This window comes from Pimephales promelas, chromosome 15 (assembly GCF_988280905.1).
Source record: "Pimephales promelas chromosome 15, fPimPro1.hap1.1, whole genome shotgun sequence".
In the NCBI taxonomy this organism is placed as follows: Eukaryota; Metazoa; Chordata; class Actinopteri; order Cypriniformes; family Leuciscidae; genus Pimephales; species Pimephales promelas.
The window spans coordinates 14,161,066-14,186,548 of record NC_142783.1 but is presented as its reverse complement, the minus strand read 5'-3'; the positions used below and the strand labels follow the sequence as shown (position 1 = coordinate 14,186,548).

The following is a 25,483-nucleotide window of genomic DNA, read 5'->3' as shown; positions in this document are numbered from 1 at the left end:
TAAGGAGAGGAGTGCACACAATGCATTTCATTTTCCACAACGCAAGCCAGAGAAGTCATTTGGAGATTGGCTTGCGATTTTATGGAAAGAAAAACATTTCTAGGTGTCCATCCATAGTCATACTGGGTTGTAGTTTACAATGAATAATACCTTGTGCTGGTAAGTGAATCTCATGCCCTCTCTCTGATATGTGCCACCATGTGGAGTTTTCATGTTTTTCCATTTCTTCATGATATTGCATTTCTGTATTGCTTTTAATTCTTTAACAACTCTAATTCCTCTGTCAACATTCACAACCCATTTTACTTCTGTAATGTATAACATTTCCAAATGAAGCAGAATTCAACAAGTAAATGTAGGATGAAACATGATTTTATCCATCAGAAATTGAATCATCCGAAGTACAGAATGGAGACTATGTGAATATGCGATGGATTGTGGATGAAATGAATTGGCATGCACATCAGAGGCTTTTTGACTAAAGCTTAACGTTTTCACCCCTGAGACCATCTCGACATATCCAAATGGTATTACTTTTTTCTCTTTTTTAACAGATCTATAGTATTTTACTGAACTAACTATTGTCAACATTTTAGAAATGATGCATAACTTTCAACAACTATTATAGCCTATTGTTATTTGGCTATTGATTATTTGGTCACACTTTAGATTAGGGTCAAATGGGCTATATGTTTTCCTAAGTAACTTTCAGACAGATACTGTCAGACAGGGTGTCATTATTGCACATTGGGTGTGGTGAAAGAATCCATGTAGTGCTGGCCAGCTGTGTCTAAATGGGATTGGATGGGAAAATGTCACGTATCCTGTTTGTCTTTCACCTTTGTGCACTTGTATTCTGCTGTCTTCCTCCTCCTCTTGTTCTCTGCATACAGTGCAAACACACAGGCCTGTGCTCCCTAGTGCTGTAGAGAATAGAGATGCTTGCCAACTCTTCAGTATCAATCAGGGAACAATATCACATAACTCATAAGAATTATCAAAGCACTGCTGAACTCACTAATTCACTCTTCAATACAGAATTAAGTCAATTAAGTCAATGCTTAATTGAAATTAAGTTCACCTGGTTCAATAAAAAAGTCTACCAAGGCTGCATTTATTTGATCAAAAATTAGGTAAAAACAGTCATATTTTGAAATATATTTTTGAGTTGACTTTGATACTGATTTGGTACTCCGTTATTATCAATTATAATTGGAACTCAATTATTTATAATGGTTCTTATTATCAATGTAACTTATTTAAACTTAATTATCAAAAAAAACTCTTAGATTAATATAAATTTCAAAAGAACTGCATTTATTTGAAATAGAAATCTTGTTAAATTATGAATCTTCCCTGTTACCTTTGATACATTTTATGTATTCATTTTTAAAATAAAAGTATTACTTAGAAAAACAAACATTTAACTTAAATATTAAGCAGCACAAATTTTTTAACATTGATCCAAAATAAGAAACGTTTCTTGAGCATCAAATCATCATATTAGACTGATTTCTGAAGGATCATGTGACACTAAAAACTGTCGTAATTATGCTAAAAATTCAGATTTGCCATCACAGATATACATTACTATTTAAAATGTATTTCAATTATAATAATTTTTCACAATATTGATAAATAGATAAACAAAGGCTTGGTGAGCATAACAGACTCCTGTCAAAAATATATGTATAAAGAAATTCAGAATTATTCCAGAAATTTTGACTGGTAGTGTACAAGGAAAGCTTCAGTGATCCTTATGGTAATTTTTTACATTTTCACATTTTTTAATTTTTCCATCTGAAAGCATCAATGAAGAGTTGTAAAACAAGTTTAAACATTTAATTTAATCGTGCTAATACAGAGGTATCAGTAGAATATCCCATCTTTACTTAATCTTTTCCTTTGCATTTACATTAGTCTTTTCTATGTGAAGCAACACTATTCAGTCTATCAATGACTAGTGTAAAAACACTTGTTAAGTTTCAGCAGAGCTGGCTTCATATCTGTACTACATTCCAGCTGTGCACCTCTCCGCCATGTTCAGTGTAAAATTCCATCATATCCATGGACACCGCATTTTTTGCCTGCAATCTGGCATCCAAATGTGAGAGCATCCTGTAGGCTGCCCCCTGCAGAACACATAACCAAACCGGCTTGATACTGAGTTACACAACTTACAAAAACCCATTAAGTGTTTGTGTTTCAGAACCAGACTTGCATTCATACCATTTGAAAGGGAATATATCACAGAAGCATTGAACGTATCCCCTGCTCCAAGTGTGTCCACGAGCTTCTCAGGTGGGAATGCATCTGAATGAATGACCACCCCATCGGGACCAATGGCATCAGCTCCCTTTTCCGCCCAGGCACAAATGAGGGTAGCTCTAGACACACAACCAAACTCACGTAAACACATGCGATGGCTAATATTTGAAAAGATCATACCTTTTAGCAGTTGTTATGATTTTACAGAGTCAGTCAGCAGTTTTTAGAACACTATTGACATCTAGTGGTCGTTTTACTCACCCCTTCCTCAGACGACCGCTGAAACCCTTCAATGCAGCAGAGGCCGAGTTAAACCCGAAGTGCTGGGCCACGTCCTTACTTACAAAGACCTGAGTAAAAGCGGTCACAAATAAACAGGTTGTGTGTTCAAGCATGTCTCAAACTTATCAGCAAGCCTGCAAAAAATCAGCACTCAGATTTCCAGTGAATTTAAATGCACTTCTCATTTAACTAGTGCTTCTCTTGTGTATTAAATATTTTGTCAAATATATATATATATATATATATATTATATATAAGTCTATATATATATATATATATATATATATAGACTTATATATGTTGACTTATATTGACAGCTCCCAGTAACAGTGCAGTATATTCAGCTCATGTCATTTTAATGTCATTATATACACTTAACATTTAAAAGTTGGGGTCAGTAAGATTTTATTTGATTAAAGATACAGTAAAAATAGTAATACTGTGAAATATTATTACAATTTAAAAGTTTTTTAATCAAATACATTTTAAATTTTAATTTATTCCTTAAAAAAAGGGTAAAGCTTTTCTAAAAAAAACATTTCTTATTATTATCAATATTGAAAACAGTTGTGATGCTTTATATTTTTGTGGAAAATGAGATGCATTATTTTATGGATTATTTGATGAATAGAAAGTTCACAAGAACATCATATATTTCAAATAGAAATCTTTACAAAAATGTATTAATACTTTTGATGAAAAATAATCCTTGCTGAAAAATAATTGTACCGATTTAAATGGTAATGGTAACTGATTTAAATGTGTGTGTGTGTGTGTGTGTGTGTGTGTGTGTGTGTGTGTGTGTGTGTGTGTGTGTGTGTGTGTATAGGCTACACTGAACAAAATTATAAACGCAACTCTTTTGTTTTTGCCCCCATATTTCATGAGCTGAACTCTATGTACAAAAAAAAGGCCTATTTCTCTCAAATATTGTTCACAAATCTGTCTAAATCTGTGTGAGTGAGCACTTCTCCTTTGCAGAGATAATCCATCCACTTCACTTGGCATATCAAGATGCTGATTAGACCGCATGATTATTGCACGGGTGTGCCTTAGGCTGGCTACAATAAAAGGCCACTCTAAAATGTGCAGTTTTACTGTATTGGAGACGTCCCCAATACAGAAAAAAATAATTTTGTAGATTGTGGCCTGTGGAATGATGGTCCACTCCTCATCAATGGCTTTGCAAAGTTGCTGGATATTGGCAAGACCTGGAACAACCTGTCGTATACGATGGCATTTTGAATGCAAAGAGATACCGTGACGAGATTCTGAGGCCCATTGTTGTGCCATTCATCCACCACCTTTACCTCATGTTGTAGCATGATAATGCACCACCCCATGTTGCAAAGATCCATACACAATTGTGTTTTATGCGGTCAGGTTTGAAGTCTAACACATGTAGTGAAATCATACCAAATCACCAAGAGGAAAAAGCTGGTAGAGGGGTTCCCTGGTCTTTTCGATTTCCACAGAGATGGTTAGTCTGTTCTTCTCTTCCTGTTTGCTGTTATACTCTCTCACCATCTCGATCATCTTCACTTGTTCGTCAGCATTACGGCCCTGAAAACGCATTCATAAAACAATCAGCTCTCTACTTGTGAAATAATGTGTCTCTTAAACACAGATCGGAAGGAACTAAATAGAGTGACTAGTGTGAACTCGGGCTGTTATGTTACTATGTAGCAAGTCAAAGATATTTGGCAGAAACTCTCACCTCCCAGTGGACCCACTTGAACTGGCTCAGGTCCACCTTTAAAAAGTCTTCTACAGAAACATCTGGCAAGTTTCTGATTAAACAGAGAATATCCGATAAAGACTACAACAATCAGTATTCAAATAACGATAAGTAAAGAATAAGTAATGACTGCACTTTGTGTACATGTTAGGTCACTATTACTATTGATTATTGTGACATGATCTGCTGTAATTGTATAATACAAAATGTTTACAGTCACAAACTGAATCAGTGATGGTCTCTATAATTGGAAAACCCCTAGCTTATTCCATTAGACCGGATCCATGTCAGTTTGTATACAGTACAACATTTGATAACAGTCATCAGCACAGACAAATAGTCAGCTTTGGGCTGTTATTATAAGATAATTATTATTATAAACCAAAGTCTGTCTCTCAGCATAGAAGGAAAAGGTTTGGAAAGTTCTCAGGAGAGCTTTTAGAGACAAGAAATATTACTCAAGGCCAAGATTAGAATAAATGTTGTTTTATATATTACTTTGCTACAAACAAAGCAAATACAAGTAAATGATAATGTTCAGTCAACCAGTCTTAACTGCAAATATAAACCTCACCCTTGACCTAAAGTGGAGAGGTTTTGTATTATCTGCAGGGGTTCATTTTGTGATAATGAACGGATGATTGAACATTATCTCACTTATTACATGGCTACTCATCAAATAAATACACAAATAGACATATTGATTATGTCTATATTAATATGTGGCGTGACACTACTACAGCTATGTAACTGCCAGGGACATTGGCCAGTTATATAGTTTAGTGGTCACTATTCACAAATATTTGTCCATGATATATTGAAACTGATCAATCAGAATCAAGTGTTTCAGAGAGCCGTGGAATAAGTTAGCTAGTTAGTAAGCTTTGACATTGTGTGCTGTTGTGTGTTGTTTAAAACAAATGATTAAAATAATTGGACAAAATGGAAATGTAATACGAAAATAAATTAATGACAATAACAGATCCCATATCCCTCAATAACAAAGCACTCAAATTAATGCATGCAATGTCGAATTGTCATGATTTTTTAAAAGCATCTACTTTAAAACTAAGGGTACGTTTACACGACAACGATGTACTAAAAACGGAAAAAGTTTTCCTTTGCGCTTTTCTCGTACTGACGACAACGTCAAAACGATCCCCGTTCACGCGGATCCGCGAAAACGATTGAAAAAACCCTGCTGTATTATTCATGCCAGGCCAGTAGTTGGCGATGTCACTTTGTAAAGAAACACAAAGCTCCACTATACTAAACACGTAATACGCGTTTTTACCTGTCTTTAATGGTATTAAAGGTGCAATGTGTAAAAATTTAGTATCTATTAACAGAAATGCAATATGATATTCATAACTATGTATTCAGTGGTGTTTTAAAGAATTTACTTAATAAACAGTAATGTTTTTATTACCTTAGAATGAGACATATCTCCATAACCGCGGGAATCCCCTTCTATGAAGGTCACCATATTGTGACGTCATGTTTCTACCGTAGCCTTAACGTGAACAAACAGCGCTACAGAGCGTCACTACCTTGAAAGAGAAGCAGCGGAAATCTAGAAGCCATAAACAACGTGAGTAGTGAGTTTTCCCTTGCCAGTGGTGTAAAATATGTAGTTTGATTGTTTCATGTAACTTATTTCTTTTCCATCGCTGTGTTATGGTTTTGCTATGTGGGGAGAAATGTGCTGGTTACGCTTACGAGACAATCAGCTGATACTATTATTATATTATATATTAAAACCCTCACCTGACTATGGCTTTGTAAACTTTATCCATGATGTGGTTTATAATGGACTGTGGTATAGAAACAGTGACAATGTTACACACTCTTGGCTTACTCTGGCTATTCTCTTCTGTCTCAGACGACGATACGTTTGTCCCGTTTTAGCCGCCGTAGCTTCTTCGAAAGGGGGGGGGGGTGAGCAGTGGGCTGAGCCCTTAGTGCAACTCGCAACCGAACCACTAGATGTCGCTAAAAAATACACACTGCACCTTTAACTCTTTTTTTTTAAGTTGCCAGCCACCGTCAGTATTTTTGGTAATTTTTACAAAAGTTTCATGGCCCCCAGAATATTTTGTTGTATGAATATCTGAACATGCAATTTATTAAAAAAGAAAAGAGCCTTTGATTTAAAAAAACAAAAAAAAAACATCCACAACAACAGTTTTATCCTAGCTTTGTGCAGTTTTTCATGCAACACTTGAATATGGGTAAGTTTAATAAAAGAAGCAAAAAGAAAATCATGTTTTTGTCAAGGATTCCGAACGATTGAGCTTAACACACCCAAAGCTTTACAGTCCTGTAGCTCGTCCTGGGTGGACATTTCATTCAGGAAGTTTTGATTTGCTGTTTAATGTTGACATGATATCGCTTGTTTCTGCATCTTCCACTTGTTTTTATCAGGAGATTCAATACTCTTTTAGAAGATGAGTAATAGCGAAAATACCGAAAATACAGAAAACTGGAAAATCCCAACAATGGCAGGGAAGCTTTCTTTCACAAATGACGGAAATTTCCTTCTATGGCGGGGAAATAGTTAATACAGTAAGGTTAACTTTGAAACCTTTTTTTCAAATGTTTGCGTTTTCAGGGCCCTTGAACACCGTTGTCGTGTACATGAATGGCCAAAAATGGATAAAAAGTTTTGTTTTTAGTTAAAAATGGTGTCGTGTAAACGGACCCTAAATTACTGTCAATTACGGCAGTGCCACTTAATAAAGACTTTCTCAGATTATGTTTGAGAATGGGATAAGATAATTTAGGAACCCTCTAACTTATGTTATGATTATTTTGACTTTGGATGATACTCTTACGTGTCTGAGAGCACGACAGTGCGAGAGCCATTGGTGGCACACACCACACAACAGGCACACGGGGTCTCACCCCACTGCTGCCAAGCCACACCAGATATGTCCACCCCACGCCGTGCAAAATCCCCCACGATGAAACTAGTACAGCAAACACAGAGGTATTGCAGTGACCCATATGCACTACAGACAGATTTGAGCAGGAAACATTTAGCAGGGTCAGCAATGCTTGCCAAACTTATCTTCGAACCATGCACCTTCAGTGGACCTTTTAATAGGGAAAAAGCGATAGTGTATTTTCACTTTTTTTTTTTTTTTTGATGTGTCAGGAATGTTTCAGCTGTCCTGTGAGGAAAGAGTTTTCGTAATACTTACGCATACTCTCACACACAAACCTGTTCATATGCAGAATTGTACGGCTTCCTGTCGTCACGCTGCTGATTACTACAGAGGCTGGAAAGGAGCATTCAGCATGCTCCAGAAGAAGAGAGATGTCAATCTTGTACATTTGAAAATCATTCAAGATGAAGCTAGAAGAACAAATTAGCATGGAAAGGTATGCATACAGAACGTATGTGTGCAGATAATGTAAACTGAGAAAAGAAGTACTTTCAGGAAGATGTGTGAGCGATATATTTCTGCTTATATAAAACTTGCAGGAGTAAGAAAGCATACAAATATCAGGAGTAAGGACGTTACAACAGGGCTAAAGGCGCACCGGGGTAAAAGACGCAATAATTTGATCTAATATTTGATGTTTTTTACATTGTAGTAGATTCATGAAGCAAATGAGAATCAATGAAATTATTGAATTATATGTTTTTCAGTTTTGATCAAGGTTATTAAAGCAAAGTTTTTCAGTAACTAAAAATGGACAATTAAAGTGCATCTGTCTTACACGTTTGCGTTAACACGCTCCAGTGGAGAGATATCCAGATGTTTATTCGCCTCTGCCATAACGACCTATCGGTTTTCATTAAACCGAGAAAAATGGAATTTTGTTTTATTTACGATCACTGAGAAATGTTTTATTATTTAAAATGCAAAAAAAAAAAAAAAAAAAAACATTTATTATTTTCAAGGTGAAAAGGATTCATTTGCCTGGATCCACGCCGAAGAAAACGTCTAAATGTCACATTTTTAATGAAGCAGCCTAAATATTCCACTTTGGAAAATGTGTAGATGTCAGGTTTTCATTAATCCGAGAAAAATGGAATTTTGTTTTATTTACGATCACTGAGAAATGTTCTATTATTTAAAATGAAAAAAAAAAAAAAACATTTATTATTTTCAAGGTGAAAAGGATTCTTTTGCCTGGATCCACGCCGAAGAAAACGTCTAAATGTCGAATTTTTAATGAAGCAGCCTAATGAGTAAAATGTCTATTTTCTTGGGTGTCCCCCAGCTCCTCGTTTAAGCAAAAGGTACGCTAAAACAACGTATTACATCGACGTTAAACCACGTTAACCGTGTTAACCATAACCTTTTAAATACTCGACCTAGTTCCGTTGCTTAGCAACGGGAAGAAACTCCTGTAACTTCAGTGCCCAACCCGTATCACGACAAGACGTGAAATAATCATGTTGGTCCACTTTGGAAAACGTGTAGATGTCACAGTTTAGTTTAAACTCAAAACCATAAATAGGGCTATACTGCCCTCTTGTGTCAAATTATATTATTTATTTTTCCAACAAATAAAACCAAACCATCAATAAAAATTCATTCAATACACCTTTGACCTCAACAGACTCAGTGGCTCAATTGGCTTTATGCCCAGCTGTACTACTTCCTGAACTTCAGCCAGCTTCTTGTTTCCTGTCTGCCATTATTGGCCAAATTGATTAATTCAGGTGTGTCTGATTATTGTTGCCATGACAACTGAGGTCAGGCACACCTGGATTAATCAATTTGGCCAATAATTGCAGACAGGAAACAAGGAGCTGGCTGAAGTTCAGGAAGTAGTGCAGCTGGGCATAAAGCCCATTGATAAAGCGTTGGGCTTTAATCAAGAAGATCTGAGTTCAAATCCCATTCTTGCTTATGTTAAATTGTTGTGATTATATCAAACAAAGTGGCCAAAACAACATGTCTTCAACCCGGTATCACGACAAGACGTGAAATAATCACGTTGGTCCACTTTTGAAAACGTGTAGATGTCACGGTTTAAACCCCCTCAAACGTGAAACTTACACTTGAACTTACCATCACGACTTATTGGTTTTCATTAAACCGAGAAAAATGGAATTTTGTTTTATTGACGATCACTGAGAAATGGTCTATTATTTAAAATGCAAAAAACATTTATTATTTTCAAGGTGAAAAGGATTCATTTGCCTTGATCCACGCCGAAGAAAACGTCTAAATGTCACATTTTTAATGAAGCAGCCTAAATTATATGGTATTTGGGTTAAACAGCGCCCCTGCTGTTGGGGCGAAAGGCACAATAATTAACATGATAATAAATAACTGGCTGAATTTTCCATTTGTATACATGACAGATGGTAAATATCATAGGGTATTTTAAGTTGAGTGTCCACCTAAGAGATAATCACAATATTTATATTGAAACAATCATATTTAAAAATATAATATTCATCAAATCATATGATAAATATTTATTGTTAATACTGTAAAGCTAAATTATGTGGGATCTCATTCAATGCTTTCAGAAACTTGACTTATTTAAATACTTTTGTTTCTGTAAAAGTTGAAATATTTGTATATTTATTGAAAAAAAAATAACAAGAAAGAGAGAATAATAGTGCGAACAGTGATTGTTTTGAACAATTATTAACTTAAACATTATTAAAAACACTTTAAGCTAAAGTATTTGTAGTGCATTTTGCTCCATCCTGATGAGCCTTTTACCCTGTGTGTGGGCTAAAAGGCCCACCTTGCCACCTCATACATTTATAAGATGTTTTTAAACAAAACACTTACTCAGCTACTGGTCCAGGAGCCAAAGACCCCATAAATGCACACGGGGCCCCAAGTAGAGACAAAACAGTGCACGTGTTTGATGCGTTTCCTCCTCTCTGCCATCTCTGAGACAAACACCTACAAACCAGTTGCGTTATTTTATTACACACCTGTGATGCAACATTGACTGCAGGGTATAGCAAAATACTCCATGTTTAGACTGGTTATGCTTTTGAAAAGCTAACGAAAGGTGCATCAATAGTAATTGTAGAATGTTTTCAGAATTTCCCACCTGGTATCAGTATCTTCTTCCGGGTATTTATCCACAACATTTATGATATCCAGACACACCAAACCAATGCTGAGTATCTTTTTGTCACCCATATTCCCCCTGCAGAACGAAATCCTGAACTATGGACTTTGGAGGAAAGGTCATAACGTCACATTATTCCAAACAGAAGCGGTGAGCGTTTCTCTTTCAACGTGAATGGGACACACTGTAAACATTGGCCACGAAGTCTACCGGTGTTTGCCGAGTGTGGCCGAAAGTGCCAGCGCGAGCGGAGCGCAAGGACACGACGATTGCCGACTTTTATCGAGAGCAGCCGAAACTTGCGCGAGCGCTTTCCGTTATGTTTTGGTGTGAGCTCTGAAATACTTTTTACTGTTTGAAAACACAGAAATAGATATTCTTTTGTTAGTCATAATTTTAATCTTTATACACATACAGATATAACTGCATTTTAGTAAGAAGGTATTCCTTAAGTAGCTAAGATAAAATGCCCATAAAATCTCAGGTGGTCGTTCCCCCAGAGTGGTTGCTAGGTGACAAGAGGGGTTATCACAATACTAGTAGCTAACGTTACATGTTGACTTTCTTCCAGTTATATTTCAAGGCAGCTATTTGTGTAATGTATGAATATTTATTTTCATGTGGTCGTGAAACGAATATTTGATAGAGACTTTAACAAAAAAAAAAAATTCGACCTATTATCCATACTGTGCGTTTGGAATAGCTATAAACTTATATGCGAAATTTGTAACTTACTCCAAAATAGCCAGGCAAAGTAACTTGTAACTTACTCCAAAATAGGCAAAGTTACCTCTATTTTTTACGCTCTCTTTTCTATTTTGCTAATAGCCAATACAATTATAAAGGCTATTAATAAACATAGGCTATATAACGTACTTAGTATATGGCTAAATTCAAAAATATGAATATGCTATTTGATTGACAGTTTCAGTTTCATTACAATTCTTAATATTTGTATGTAACTTTACACATGATCTTTCAATTGGCTTATTGAATGTTTTTAATGTCATTTATTAGTTTTAAGACCAGGAAAACAGAGTTGAGAAAATGGAGATGTGGAGTGTGGCAAAAGGCAACTTGGAGGTCCTCCAGATCTATAAACTCCTGCAATATGTACGGGAGAAGAACAGACCACAGATAAAAAAGATGCTCAAAATGGGGGTTCCCAACCTGATAAATATAACTGAACCCAAACAGGGACTCAGTGCCTTGTATCAGGCATCTGTGGACCACGATGAAGACCTTGTACAGTTCCTTCTGTCCCTGAAAGCCAACCCTGACATACAGGACATGAAGGGCTACACACCAATGATGCTGGCTGCACAGTTGGGCTACTACAAGATTGTGTATCTCTTGATCAAACACAATGCAAATGTGACACTCACAGATGAACAGGGGAAAGGTAAAGAACATATTTTAGGCCTTGATGAGTTTGTCTTTATGCACCTGTTGAAGTGTCAAAATATAGGCTACCTTGAAAAAAGACGTGCACTTATTTGAATTAACTGTGCACTTGCTTCAAATCTTGAAAGTATTTACTTTATAATACATATAATATTATTATACATATAATATATTATTATTACATGTAATATTAAATTATTACATATTATTATGTAATATTACATATAATATACAATTATAATACACATATACATATAATATTTTTCTTACACAAATGCATCGCTTCGCTTTAGAAGGCCTTTATTAACCCCCCAGAGCCGTGTGGACTTTTATCATTGATGGATGCACTTTTATGGACTTCTTTTAGAGAGTACACTTTCCCCCTGTTTCACAGACTAAGATGCATGTTTAATCTGTTTTAACTGAAAGTCATTTACACTGATATATCTTAAAATATGTCAGTGCCATTTGTTTTGTTTTTTTCCTGAGGCACGTTTAAAAGCTATTTAATTGAACTAAGGCCTTAAACCAGGCCGAAAGGTATTTGATTATAATTATAACTGTATTGTGTTGATTGATATTACAATCAAAGGTAAAATATTTTAAATGTACTAAACAAATTCAAAATTACAAAAGTGTAATTGCAAATAGATTCAAATGACTATACAAGTTTCAATATAAATTACATTAAAGTCAATTTTTCACAATAGAAGTAATGGTTAAGCACTCTTAAGTTCAACAAATTATGTTTAAAATAATGTGAATTATTAAAGCCTGCATTTAATAAAAAAAAGTGTGTAGTGTACTATACTATATTTTTATAATTAGTTTACTATTTTATAATGAGTACTCTTTTTAAAGTGTATTTTTTTCTCAAGGGATATTATAACCCATGCATTAAAATTATTGTATAGATGCAAAATATGTTGTTTTTTTTATACTATAGCTTTAATAAAATAGAATATTTTAATTAATTTCCTTGGTTTTAAATCTGTTCATTCATGCTTGATGGGGAAATGTGTTTATATATGCAAAACTCCAGTGACTTGTGTTGTTTTTGTAGGGGTGCTGTTCTACTGTATCGCTCCATCTGAAGAACATGCTCTCTGCCTGCAGATGGTGCTCAGCAGCAATGCAAATGTCAACAGTGTTTCTAACTCAGGGAAGCCACTGCTCGTGTTCGCTTGTGAAAATGCAAAGGACTGTCAAGACTTGTGCATTCACATTTTGGAAAAAGGAGCTGATCCAAATGCAGTAGATCAGGTCTCAAATCATAGTTCAAATTGATGTTCCCTGAAGATTCAAAGATCTCTTTACAAAGCCTATACACTGTAAAAAAATAAAATAAATAAATAAATAAAAAATAAAAAAAATCTTTTCATGATTAGTAATCACAACATTTTTTTCTTTTGTTAAATCAACTTAAATAACATATTTAGTTCATATAACATATAATTTTGAGTTTCTGATGATTAAATCATTCTCCTTCATTGTATTAACTCAAATGAAATATTGTAACGCAACCAGGTTAGCCTACTTACTTTTTTAAGTTAAACCAACAATATTTTTTTACAGTGTATCTTTAAATTAAACTTTTTTTTGGAATGGAACAGTTTATTGAACCTTTAGTCAAAATAATTGATATACATTTATGGCTCATATGATATTAGAGAATATGGAGCTCTATTTTATCTATTTTATTCAGAGGCCCAAACTAAACAAAAACATGTAATTTGGGAGTAGTTGCAAATATTAACTGTCAAACCAAAAATTATTCAGACACCAGATATAATTTTTGATATTTTTTACTAGTGGGTGCAGGACACTATACTCAATTTATGTAAGTGAGGATACATAAAGTAAACTGTGACACATTATCTATGAAGATGTATAAGACCAAATGAATGGTCATGTATAAAGACCAAAAAGCCTTCATACAGTGGACTACCAGTAAAATTTATAAAAATTTGGTACCAAAATTATTCAGACACTTTGAGCTGACCATGCTTTGCTTAGGCTAAGTGTTTTTTTTTCTTCTTTAATTACTAATGTGGCCTTTTTACAGCCAAGACTGATCAAAATTAAGCCTTGCTTGGTAATTGGTTGATCTCAATTGGTATTATCTAATTGTGTACTTAAATTTAACAGCTGACAGATATTCCTAATTCATTTGTGAGACAGTCTAACAGAAGGATGGCCAAAACCAAATGTCAACTAATTTGATAATTCTGAGTTCGTGCCATATTTTATTACCATTTTCTAAACTTAAGCGAATAAACTGTGATAATGTGAGAAATGTTGAGAAATGTGTCTGAATAAATTTTGGTTTGACTGTATAAGGCCAAAAAGTAGTATGACATTCTGAAGCTTGTAATGTAAAATCAGCACAGCAGACTGCTTACATAAAATGCATATTGGTTGTCGCTTAATATCTCCCAATAGTATGTCATAGTAAGATCATGTTTAAATGCCTGTATATATGATTAAAGCTCTGTATTATTTACTGTGGGGGTTAAAATATATAATGCAATGCATGATGCATTATTATATAATGTTAGATGATTGAGAGCCTGTTTGATACACACATTTTAACATGATTTTGAAATTTCAAACATTATAAAAGTCATTTGTATCTTTACTTTATGAAATCAGTAAAGATTTCACAGCAAGAAGGCGTGTAATCTAAAGAGGGACATTTACTTGCTAAAAAAAGTATAAACTATCAATCATCAGATGGTATTTCGTAGATTGTGTAGAACAGGATTTTGAGCAAAGTTTTGATCATGTGAACAATCTAGAGGCCTTCGAAATGTGTATATCAAATATGATACAGTCAGCTTATAATAGGTCGCAAGAAAATGTGGTTCCCTTTCAAGGGAACTTGAACGCTGTGGTAACACCCCTGCGTTGTGAGTCATGACAGCCCATTCTCACTCCCAAGGCGTCACCTAACTGACGTCTTGGGAAGCATTTGGACATGCTTCAATATCTGACGCTTTAGGCGCCCTTTAGCGTCAGTTAGATGACGCCCTAGGATCGCGTGTACCCTACCCCCACCCCACACCTAAACCTAACCGCGTCCTCTAACCGACGCTTTCCTTTAGCGTCAGTTAGATGATGCCGTAGGATCGCGTCATGTAAGTGACGCTAAAGGGCGCCTAAAACGTCAAATATTGAAGCATGGTCAAAGGTGACGCCTTGGGGTGAGAATGCGTTGGTCATGAAGCACATATGGAATCAGTCCAATGGAGAGACGGAACGTCATAGGCGGGTGATGTCAATGACCAGGAAACTATAAAGCACCCCTAAAACCCAAGCGCATCAGCTTTTGTGCCTTCAGTAAGCGTTATATGTGAATCTGTGTAAACACTGTGCCTGTTTTTAGTATTTTCACATTTTACACCTCGCAAATGGATCTTTCAGAGGGATTAGAGACGGGCTTTGCCTTATCTGTGCCTTTACCTGTTAGATCCAGTGTCTCAGCCCCGGGTTCGGAAGCACGCTCTGCGTTTTCTACGTGGCACTTTGAGGCTGAGGTTCTCATGGACCAGTGGATCTGGCCATTGTATTAGAAGGTCTTTCCCTAGCTCCCTTTGAACCTATCGAAGAAGTTCCTGAGAAGTTTCTCACTCTGAAGTCTGTATTCCTTCTTGCTATCTCCTCACTCAAGAGAATCGGAGATTTGCAGGCTCTGTCAGTTGCACCCTCTTGCCTGGAATTTTCAGCAAGGTTTTTCTATACCCTAGGGCAGGTTATCTTCTAAAAGTCCATTGGACTGATTCCATACGTGCTTCATGACGCAAAACGCAGGGGCGTTCAGCATTCAACGCAGCGTTAACAGCATTCGACGCTGCGTCTCGTTTCCTATCAGGGAACTATACATACGTAACCGAGGCGATTTTGATGGAGTTGAATCAGTATAATGTGTCATGTTTTGGCTCCCCGAAGGTGACACGGTGCTCTGCCCTTATGGGGGCATCTAAAGCTGGTGCTGTGAAGCTCGTCAGAGCCATTTTACAAAAAGGAGTGAATTCTAACTTGCTTGATGGAGATGGACGGTCCGCTGCCCACTTTGCTGCAGAAGGAGGTTTCCTTGAGGTGATGCCATGGCATTCTGAATAGCACAAAATTTGCCATTTTTTAACTTTGGAGAAAATTACTATCTCTGCTCTATACAGGTTTTGCAGGTGCTGTCTGCATACTCTGCTGACTTGGGTATCAGCACGGCAAAGGGTGACACACCATTGCACTTTGCTGCTGCTGGCGGCTTCAATGAGTGCTGTAGATTCCTCGCTCAAAGAGGTAGGCTGGATCTAATGTCTTTCCATCATTCACAAGAACATGTACTACCTTCATTAAATGGGTCATGAAATTTAACTCCCCAGTATAAAATATGAAGATTTGTTTTCCAAACTTCTGAGATGCCAGGATTTATAATCGCATGTCAAAAGAAAAACTATTAGAAATTGAATGTTTTTTTTTAAACTGCTTTATTCGAAATACTAAGAATAATTTGCTGCCTTATTCATAGCAGTACTCTTTCTTATCTGCAACAGGATGCAGTCCCAAACAGAAGAATCTGGAAGGCCTTCTTCCAAGCCAGGTCGCCAAAAACAATGGCTGCAAAGCTGCACTCAAGGAGCTCAAGAAAGCAGAGAAAATATATGTGAAGCTTTCTAAGCCTGATGCCGTGAACCCCAATGAACCCTGGGCCGTCACCCTTCACGACTGGTCCCGTGAACACGAGGCAACCTTGCGCAAAGCCTTTGAAACTGCTGAGGGACTGAATAAACCTGTTGAAAAAGTTCCTCTGGAGACATTTGTGTCTTTACTGCATGAGCATCAAGCTCCTGTAAGTAATGAACATCTTCAAAGGATCATCAAGGAACATGACAAAAACCATGAAAGTGTCATCAATTTAAATGAGTTTTTTAAAGGCCTCAGGTACCTCCAGAAGGCCTTTGTCATCTCATCCTACGCTCCTAAGCCAGGTAAGAAGGAAAAGGCAAAGGGAAAAGGAAAGGAAAAGAAAAGTGCCAAATCTGCCATTCCATTGCCCATATGCACAATGCCACCTGAGCTGATTTCCAGAAGAGAGGACAGTGGGCTACCTTACTACATGATCGAGAACTACCAGCCGTTCACTCACACCAAACATTTCAACCGAGACCGGCCGCCAGTTCACCCCATTGAGAAAGACTCTGCTTGGTATATTGATGATCCTAAAAAGATCTATACCAACATCAATTACTGTGTGAGGGCTGGAGATATAGATTCTCTTAGTCTGGCGTTTACCCAACAAGTGCCTGTTGATATCAAAGATCAGTTCTTTAAGACGCCACTCATGACAGCATGCAGCTGTGGCAACTACCAAGTAGCTAAATTCCTCATTTCACAAAGGTAATACTACTAAGAAAAATAAAGAACTTTCGGTAACACTTTACAATACGGGTGCACTAATAAACATTAATTCCTGCTTAACTAATGCACAGATAATACTGAATTAATGTGTAACTAATGATTATTTAAGCTATTTATTAATGATTACCACATTAGGAACTAATTAAGAGTCTGTAAGGTTAATGTATTAGTTCATACATTAATTGTTATTAATTAAATATGTAATTGTGGATTAATTCCACAATAACTCATTTTTTAACTAATAGTCTTAATTAATATGTTAATTATCAGAATGAGCCAAAGCCTTGTATTCCAACTTTCAGACAATATGACAGGTACACTAATATGCATTAATACATGATTAATTACTTAATTGTTAGTGAAAATTCATGTGCAAATTACTACAATTACTGAATGACTAGTTAATAATGATGTGCCCCAACAAGTAAAGTCATAACATAATGATACCTTTGTAAATCATTAGCTAATGATTGATTAAAGCAGACAACTGGAAGTTGAAATGCATAGCTTTGACTATTTGAGGTAATTAACACATTAATTTACACTATTAGTTAATAAGGAATTAATGCACAATGACTCATTGAATTAATAGCAATTCATGTATTACTTAATCTATTAATCATTATGAGTTATACATTAATTCATGATTATCAGTGCATTAGTTAAGCATGAATTAATGCATATTAGTGCACCCATATTGTAAAGTGTTACTGAAGTTTCTTCTCTTTTTTTTACACATTCAATGTAACTATGATAGACCGTGTTATTTGAAGAACATTTTGTTTTTGTGACTCTATAGGGCTGATGTCAATGCAGTTGACCAATTTAACTGGACGCCCCTTCATCATGCTTGCTATGCAGGTCATGTAGACATTATCAAGATGCTGGTCCAATCTAGAGCTGTGGTGGATGCAGTGTCAATGAATGGAGCAACTCCACTCATGAGAGCTATTGAAAGCTGTCGGTTCAGCTGTGTAGAGTGTCTCATCGAAGCTGGAGCCAACGTCATGGCAGAAAACAAGAGAGGTGCTGGTTTTGGCACTATACACTATAGTTTAGTTAAAAGTTTAGGGCCATAATAGTTTTTTTTTAAAGAAATCATTGTGTAATGCTACCTGTTGTTACTGTTTTAGATCATTGTTGAGTGACAAAGTGTGTTTGTTGGATGACAATTTGATTTGAAGTTTAACTAAAGCACCAAGCTGAAAGTTGGTATGGTAACCGTCTGAAGAGTTTTGAAAAATGTATCTAAGTATTGAGAAATGTTTCCTTAAAAAAAAAAATAATAATAATAAAAATAAAAACTGAATTACGATTTTAAATAACTGTTTTCTCTTTTAATAGATTTTTAATTGTTATTTATTCCTGCTGAATTCAGTCTTCAGTGTCATATGAAAATAGTTGTGCTGCTTAATGTTTTTGTTGAAACCATTATAATTTTTTTTTCAGGATAAGTGATGACGAAATAAATGAATGTTTCATTAATTTATAATAGAAATATTTTGCAACATTATAAATGTCTCTACTGCCTCATTTGATTAATTTAATGAATCCTTACTGAATAAAACATTTTATTTTATTTTTAAAATGAATTCTTACCCCAAACATTTGAACAGTATTGTATGTATATATACTTTTTGTATCATTTTCCCACTTATTTAAACAACAATGCATTTATTTTTTGCCCACAGGGCAAAATTGCTTGGACATTGCTATACAGTATGGTGATCCTACAATCATTGCATTGGTCACTGCCAAATCCAGCATTCTTCTAAATGAAACGAAATCAGAACCAACTTTGACGCAAGATTCTTCAGGACAAGGAAAGGTGAAATAAAATATTTGCCTTTCTATTTAGGTATAGTTGGGATGTTTAATAAGTTGTCTTTGTCTTCTCTAGATTCAATCATCATCAGTTTCAGCAGCCTTGAAATTAGAGCTGAGGTTTTGTATGTGTGTTTTTAATTTCTGATGTTTTCTGCATTATAGGACACTGATGAGGAGAAGGGAACGCTAAGATGACTTTCAAGTATACTTCATACACTTTAACAAGAGTATCTCAGACCTGAATGGGATGGGGTGTCTGGGAAGGGAATAAATTAAATGTCTCAGCGCATAATAGCTGACTTTCATTCAGAGCTACTGTCTGTCTTTTTATTTCTGACAAATTAGTATTTCCCAGACTTGTTTGACTTTAGTCAATTGAGCAAAAATGAAAGATAGGTAAAGAAAGACCACAGAAAGACCTCCCCTTTTTTGACATTGGATAAAAATAACCTATCTTAGTCAGTCATTGAGATGCACAGTGGTCACCTTAGTGTGCTGCCATTTGGAATAATGCTATACAAGCCCCTGACCGAGAGCACCACCTGCTCTATAAGCCATTTTCCTTTTCACTTCTCCTGTGACTGGCTTTAATCACCAACCCCCACTGAACACAGGAAAAGGAGATGACAGTCAAATATTTTAAGGTACCACAGGCGATTGCGTAATTTTAATTGAAACATGCATGTACACATGCATGTTTTAAGCCATTAAATTGACCTGTAGGGGGCGGTCAGACACAATAATATAATATACAGTTTTTCACAATTGCTATAAGACACAATTATAGTATTACTATAGAACCCCTAAACCCATCTGTTGAATAAATCACTCACTGAAAACAAGTTGCACTTTGATTCACACAAGTGGCAAAAGCTTAACACAGCTAACAGAGTTGTCATCTTTTACAAGCAACGACTCAAAATTGTTCACACTTGTTCCTAACGATGTGACCAAACCCAGCTCAGAGTGAACAAGTGCATTGAATGTTAATACGAACGAATAATGAATAGAAATGATCTGAGAGAGAGGGGAGGAAGTATATAGGAGGTGGTGGACGAGGAGGAGGAGGAAGAGCAAGGTGTGGAGTGTTGTCAAAACTGGATCCAGCACACCAAGAGACAAGAGACAACATTGCCTGTGCTGTGATTTGGACAAAGTCCTTGGGCCGGACCCAACGTGAACACGTGTCAGAGGCACAATGATTCTCTCACTGACTTTGATTTTGCATTTGCACTCTTTTCAGTGTACTGTGACTTTTTATTTAGAGTTTTTTTTTTTTTTTTTTTTGGGGGGGGGGGGGGGGCTTATACTATTTTTACAGTATTCATTTGCTGAATAAACACATTCCTTACTATAATTTGCAATACAATACTATACTAACAGGATATATAGTACACAATATGTTCACCTTAGTTGCAATCACTACACTCTTAGAAAAAAAAGGGTTCTACTGTAAGCATAGGGTTCTTTACTCAACTCCAAATAACCTTTTATAACAAGAAAGAACCCTTTTGGCACAAAGGTTCTTTATAGGCTATTATTCATTCATATATTACATTATTCTGCAAAATTTTGTAGTTTTAATTAAATTATTGTTTATTAAATTGTTGTAGTAACTTAATATCACATTTTAATCATGCTGATTTTTGGAGGAGGAAAACTGAAATGGCACTCTTTGTGTGATATTGATTAACTTACATATTAAAATGATGTAGATACATTTTCTAACCCCCATATCTTGAATTTTGTGATCATTCATGCATTAATAAAATACATTTTAGGGTCTTGATGTTTGTCAATAATATGAAATATTTAATCTGGAAAGGACAAAACAAATGATAATGAATGAACCCAACATGTTCCATATAGAACCTTTTTCCCTAAAGGGTTCTTATTATTGAACCCTTAAAAGGGGTTCTGTATAGAACATTTTAGGGGTTCAAATATGTAGTGCTGATAGAACCTTTTAAGTTTCTAGAACCTTTACTTCTAAGAGTGTGCTTTTTTTATGAAATTGTTGTTTAATTGTTTTGTTTACTGTGTAAAATATACATGTTTTCTGTAACGTTGCTCTGGATGTTGTGTTCCTATGGGTTTGATCCAATTGTTTGATTTTGCCAGAAGAGTCAGGGGTTTTAGTTGTAGTGGAAGATTTGGTTTTGTGTTTAATGTTGTGAGAAAATTGTCATTTTAACTGGGCACACATCATGCTTCGTTCGTTGTTAAACGACTGGAAGAATACAATAGCTGGCTGGTGATGTGTGTTTTTTTCCCCTTTTGGTCGGTGGGACTTTAGCATGTATAAATTGGGGATGGTCCATATATATATATATATATATATATATATATATATATATATATATATATGTGTGTGTGTGTGTGTGTGTGTACAGTATATATATGTATTGTGAAAGCACTATACAAATACATTTGAATTGAATTGAAATACATTTTCCTGTGTGACGTCACAGGTCGCCCAATATCAAAATGAGATGTTTTTTGGAGCTTTCATCTGGAGATTTGGAGATCTCATTTTGATAATTCTTTGTTTACAATGAGGAGGATGTTTAAATTTAAGCAATGCATGTTTTAATGGTTCAAAGACCTCTCATATGTTAAAAGATCAGGGCATGTTATTTCATGTCATGACACCTTTAAAACACACGACAACTTGATAGCAAGTTGCCCATAAGCTTTGCATGGAAAATGTAGTTATAAATGTCGTTCATCTCAATTGTAAGATGAAACCTCAGAAATTCAGAACACCTGCACATTGTTATTCCCAGGTTCTGACTCGGCACATTCATGTGAAGGAGACCCTGCCGAGTCAGCTGGAACTCTACCTGTCATTCCGTACTGTGCAACCGGATGTGATGGTGGTTCAAGTGTCTGTTGCAGAAAGGACTAGACATTGAGACATTGTGCTACAGACAGACCGATCCTGATGAACAGGTTGATTTCCATATGAAAGACTCAATCATACACCGGGACTGCTTAATAAAAGCAACGCCTTAAAAGGATGAGGAACTGATAATCGGCTCCAGTACATGAGGTAATTGTCTTGATGATGTGGCACTCACAGACACACTGACCTCAGCTCTTAATCTTTATCTCCAAGGGAGAGAAAAAGGGAAGAGAACATGGATTGGGGAATGAGGAGGGATGAATATGTAGAGAAACAGATGAAGGTCAATCAAGAAAAGAAGGTGAAACAACTAACATTAAGTCCAAATGTACATTTTTTTGTTTCATAATTCTGGTAAAGAAACAACTATTACGCAAAAATGAGCAGCATAGAACATTGACTGTATCCCACAATGCAAGAAGCCCGACTCATTTTTTGAACATTATTTACCCCCCAAAAAAATGCATTAAAATGTTAAACCAGATTTTTTGTTTCCAAGACCATAACTAAAAAAAAAAAAAATGCAGGTGGATGAGGTCATGTAACAAGAGAGCATTTATCGGTTGCATTTTATTTCAATGGTCCACTTTAGACATTCTAATAACTATAGAGTAAGTAACTTTGCAACTTCAACTCAACTATAGTCATTAGAGTATTAGACTGTTAGGTTAGGATTCAGGTTAAAGTTAAAGTTACTAGGGAGCATCAAAATAAAGTGTTAGCAGAAGTTAAACAGACTGCTAATACTCTAATGACTGATAGGCATGCAGTACAGTATAGAATGTCTAAACTGGACTCAAAATAAATTGTTACCCCTTTAATCGTGGAATAATGCATATTGTATTAATTAACAGTGGTAAAACATAGCAATTGGAGGCCATATTGTAGACGCCAATAAATCAATAAAAAGTTAATTGCACTTTAATTCTCACAGTTCGACTTCATAACTCACAGTATGACTCTCCATCTCACTTTTTGACTTTTTTTGTGTTTATTATATTTCACAACTGACCTTCTTTTATTGATCTGTAGTATTCTGTTCTGTGTGTGTAATATAGCAGAGCCTCTTGTACCTTTTTGATTAGTCATATTATGGTCTAAAATACAAAATTTGAAGAGACCATAATTAATGCTCAAGCAATCAATTACAATTGTTACCTCAATCCGCATATTAAAGTGATTTGATCCTATTTGACATCTTCAGATACTTCATAGTGAGTTTAAAGCTGTGATGTTCCTGCAGCAGCATTTTGCTGGATGTCATATCCATTCGAATTATTAATATGCACACATGATATTTAGGGTGGTGGCTTTCTGTAAACGAGCCTCTTTTTTTTTATTTCACATGGATTTTCTTCTATATAATTATCTACATCTGCAGCCGTGTGATTAAGCCTTCACAAAGTAGGGATATTGTTTCCACAGCTTATTCACAGTTCAGCATGCAATCATCGTTAGTAGGCAAATGATGAGGTTCATGACAGATTTCCCACCTTTTTTCATTTTTTTTTTTTTTTTTTTTTTTTTTACCATGAGCCGCATAAGGGCTCTGTTTGACGTATTGTGGGGGTTGGTTCTGGCAGTGCTAATTGACAAGAAAGACTGAAGGGAATCTGGCTCAGATAAATGAGCTTTAATTGGTAACAGTGGGTCCTGTGAATGTGCGCTTGTGTCGAAGAATTCAGGATTAATCAGCACTCGCCCTGCTGGTGCGAACAGAAAGAGCTGCAATGATATGTAAAACTAAATTCACAACCTAAGCTGAATTTCAATATGCCAAACTTCATGACATGGATGACAGCGGCGTCTTCAGACAGTATAAACAAGACTTGGATGCTAAAGACAGCTGTAATAGTCTTAAGTGTAAATCAATACATTTAGCAGGGTCTCCTGTTTGTTGGTTGTTGCACTAACAAGCATCACTGTCTCATTTGAGTCAATATCGGCTTCCTCTGGCTGTTGTTTTCTCTGTAACACTTTCTATGAAGACCATGCTTAAATTATAGATTCGTTTCTTATACATTTATACGTAAGTATCACTATTTTGTAAATAGGCTATATTTATAAAAACACATTAACTGCATTATAAGAACAGTTGTTGTTACATTTATAATATTTTTATAATTTCTTGCGTCATGCATTTGCTTTTTGTATGGACATTCTCATACACTGATTTATAAGTATTAATTATAGTCATTTTGAATATATAGAACATATAGAACATATAGAACATATTGAGGATGCAAAATCAGTTGAGTTTGCTTCTGTTGCAATTTGTTCAATGAATTGGTTCCATGAATGTATATAATGATGCAACTTGCATTGCGATAATGCTGTTACAATGAATTTTTTAAGTAATTCAGTTTTATTTCTGTCAAATGAGTGAATTGTGTTATTAATAGCCATGTTGTGTTCTTATAAAGACTTATTGTGAGTGATAATGCAGTTACTATCCTCTATAAATGCATCATTGATGGCTTTAGTCAAGTGAAAACAGGATGTAATTTTCCTCAAGCAAACATACATCCAATTCCATTAATTTTTTTACTTGTTAATGTAACTAATGAACAATAATTGCTGTAATAAATTAACGAGGGGGGTGTAAATCATAAATGCAAACAGTCGAAACATAAAAAAGAATGTTACATGCAAAAATTGTATATAATGTTTTTAAAGCATAATTTAATATTTTAAAGCATAATATAACTGCTATAAACAATACCGATACCAGGTTTTAACAAATCAAAATTACCATTTATGACCTCTAATGCAAACATTAGCCATTAAAGACAGCAAACAGTGTCTCTGGAACTATTTTATATAGCATGCACATTGAAAAATCAAATGTATGACTTCTAAGTAATTATAAAAAATAACATAATATATATATATATATATATATATATATATATATATATATATATATATATATATGCAATAGGTTTTATGCATGTTTGTGACAACTGTTATTAAGTGTCATTCACTCAATTGTGACATTTTTATGCAAATATGACATTGTTTGAGATGTCTTGTTTATGACAACTTGACATAAACCAATACATCATAACCTGTCAGTGTCTTTGTCATGACAACTTGACATTAGTAAGACAACACAACCTGTCATAAACATGACATAGCAGATTAATTATCAAACTTACGAAACCACCTAGCTTTGTTGGTTAACATTACATGTCAGTTGCACTGTAAAAAATATTTTCAAGATTTGTTATCACAACATATTTTCTTTTGTCAAATCAACTTCATAATAATTTATTTAGTTGAGATAACTTATTATTTTGAGTTTTTGATGGTTAAATTAATCTACTTCATTGTATTAACTCCCTTTTTCCAGTTCAATGAACTTAAAATTTTAAGGCATAACATCATAACCTGTCAGTGTCTTTGTCATGCCAACTTGACATTAAATTAAGTTAAACTGTCATGTGGTTGGTTTTGACATTGGCTGTCATGAAGCCATTATAACTTTTTAATGACAAATTCAATGTGTACCACCGTAGTTGAGGTCACGAGAAATATTCATCATGACACAGTTAAAATGGCCTCATGACAGCCAATGT

General features: G+C 35.2%; 2 protein-coding genes across 5 annotated transcripts; one reads left to right on the top strand and one right to left on the bottom strand.

Annotated features, from left to right (window-relative positions):
- Window positions 1–1,296: 1,296 nt before the first annotated feature.
- On the bottom strand, window positions 1,297–10,548 carry khk (ketohexokinase). 4 transcript variants are annotated; one of them, XM_089120194.1, is made up of 9 exons: window positions 10,328–10,548; window positions 10,057–10,173; window positions 7,512–7,646; window positions 7,123–7,257; window positions 4,268–4,340; window positions 3,967–4,113; window positions 2,530–2,618; window positions 2,230–2,387; window positions 1,297–2,132 (listed from the first exon to the last, which is right to left on the bottom strand). In XM_089120194.1, exons 1-9 carry the CDS (start codon window positions 10,417–10,419, stop codon window positions 2,044–2,046), a joined length of 1,035 nt encoding a protein of 344 aa, XP_088976320.1. In that variant the 5' UTR covers window positions 10,420–10,548; the 3' UTR covers window positions 1,297–2,043. The 4 variants fall into 4 exon arrangements, with proteins under 4 accessions (XP_088976320.1, XP_039529061.2, XP_039529052.2 ...); XM_039673127.2 differs by lacking the exon at window positions 7,123–7,257; XM_039673118.2 differs by lacking the exon at window positions 7,512–7,646 and having other exon boundaries at window positions 10,328–10,546.
- An 829-nt stretch (window positions 10,549–11,377) lies between these two features.
- Window positions 11,378–21,915, top strand: ankef1b (ankyrin repeat and EF-hand domain containing 1b). Its single transcript, XM_089119956.1, has 8 exons — window positions 11,378–11,750; window positions 12,816–13,015; window positions 15,701–15,850; window positions 15,931–16,054; window positions 16,309–17,152; window positions 17,973–18,199; window positions 18,865–19,001; window positions 21,787–21,915. Exons 1-8 carry the CDS (start codon window positions 11,396–11,398, stop codon window positions 21,913–21,915), a joined length of 2,166 nt encoding a protein of 721 aa, XP_088976082.1. The 5' UTR covers window positions 11,378–11,395.
- The last annotated feature ends 3,568 nt before the right edge of the window (window positions 21,916–25,483 follow it).

Coding starts and splice junctions, on each gene's coding strand:
- khk (XM_089120194.1), bottom strand. CDS start 10,419: ATGGGTGACAAAAAGATACTCAGCATTGGTTTGGTGTGTCTGGATATC. Junction 7,258..7,511: donor ACAATTCTGCATATGAACAG/GTTTGTGTGTGA, acceptor TTGCTGTACTAG/TTTCATCGTGGGGGATTTTG. Junction 2,388..2,529: donor AGCGGTCGTCTGAGGAAGGG/GTGAGTAAAACG, acceptor TTGTGTGTCTAG/AGCTACCCTCATTTGTGCCT.
- ankef1b (XM_089119956.1), top strand. CDS start 11,396: ATGGAGATGTGGAGTGTGGCAAAAGGCAACTTGGAGGTCCTCCAGATC. Junction 16,055..16,308: donor TAGATTCCTCGCTCAAAGAG/GTAGGCTGGATC, acceptor TATCTGCAACAG/GATGCAGTCCCAAACAGAAG. Junction 19,002..21,786: donor ATTCTTCAGGACAAGGAAAG/GTGAAATAAAAT, acceptor TGTTATTCCCAG/GTTCTGACTCGGCACATTCA.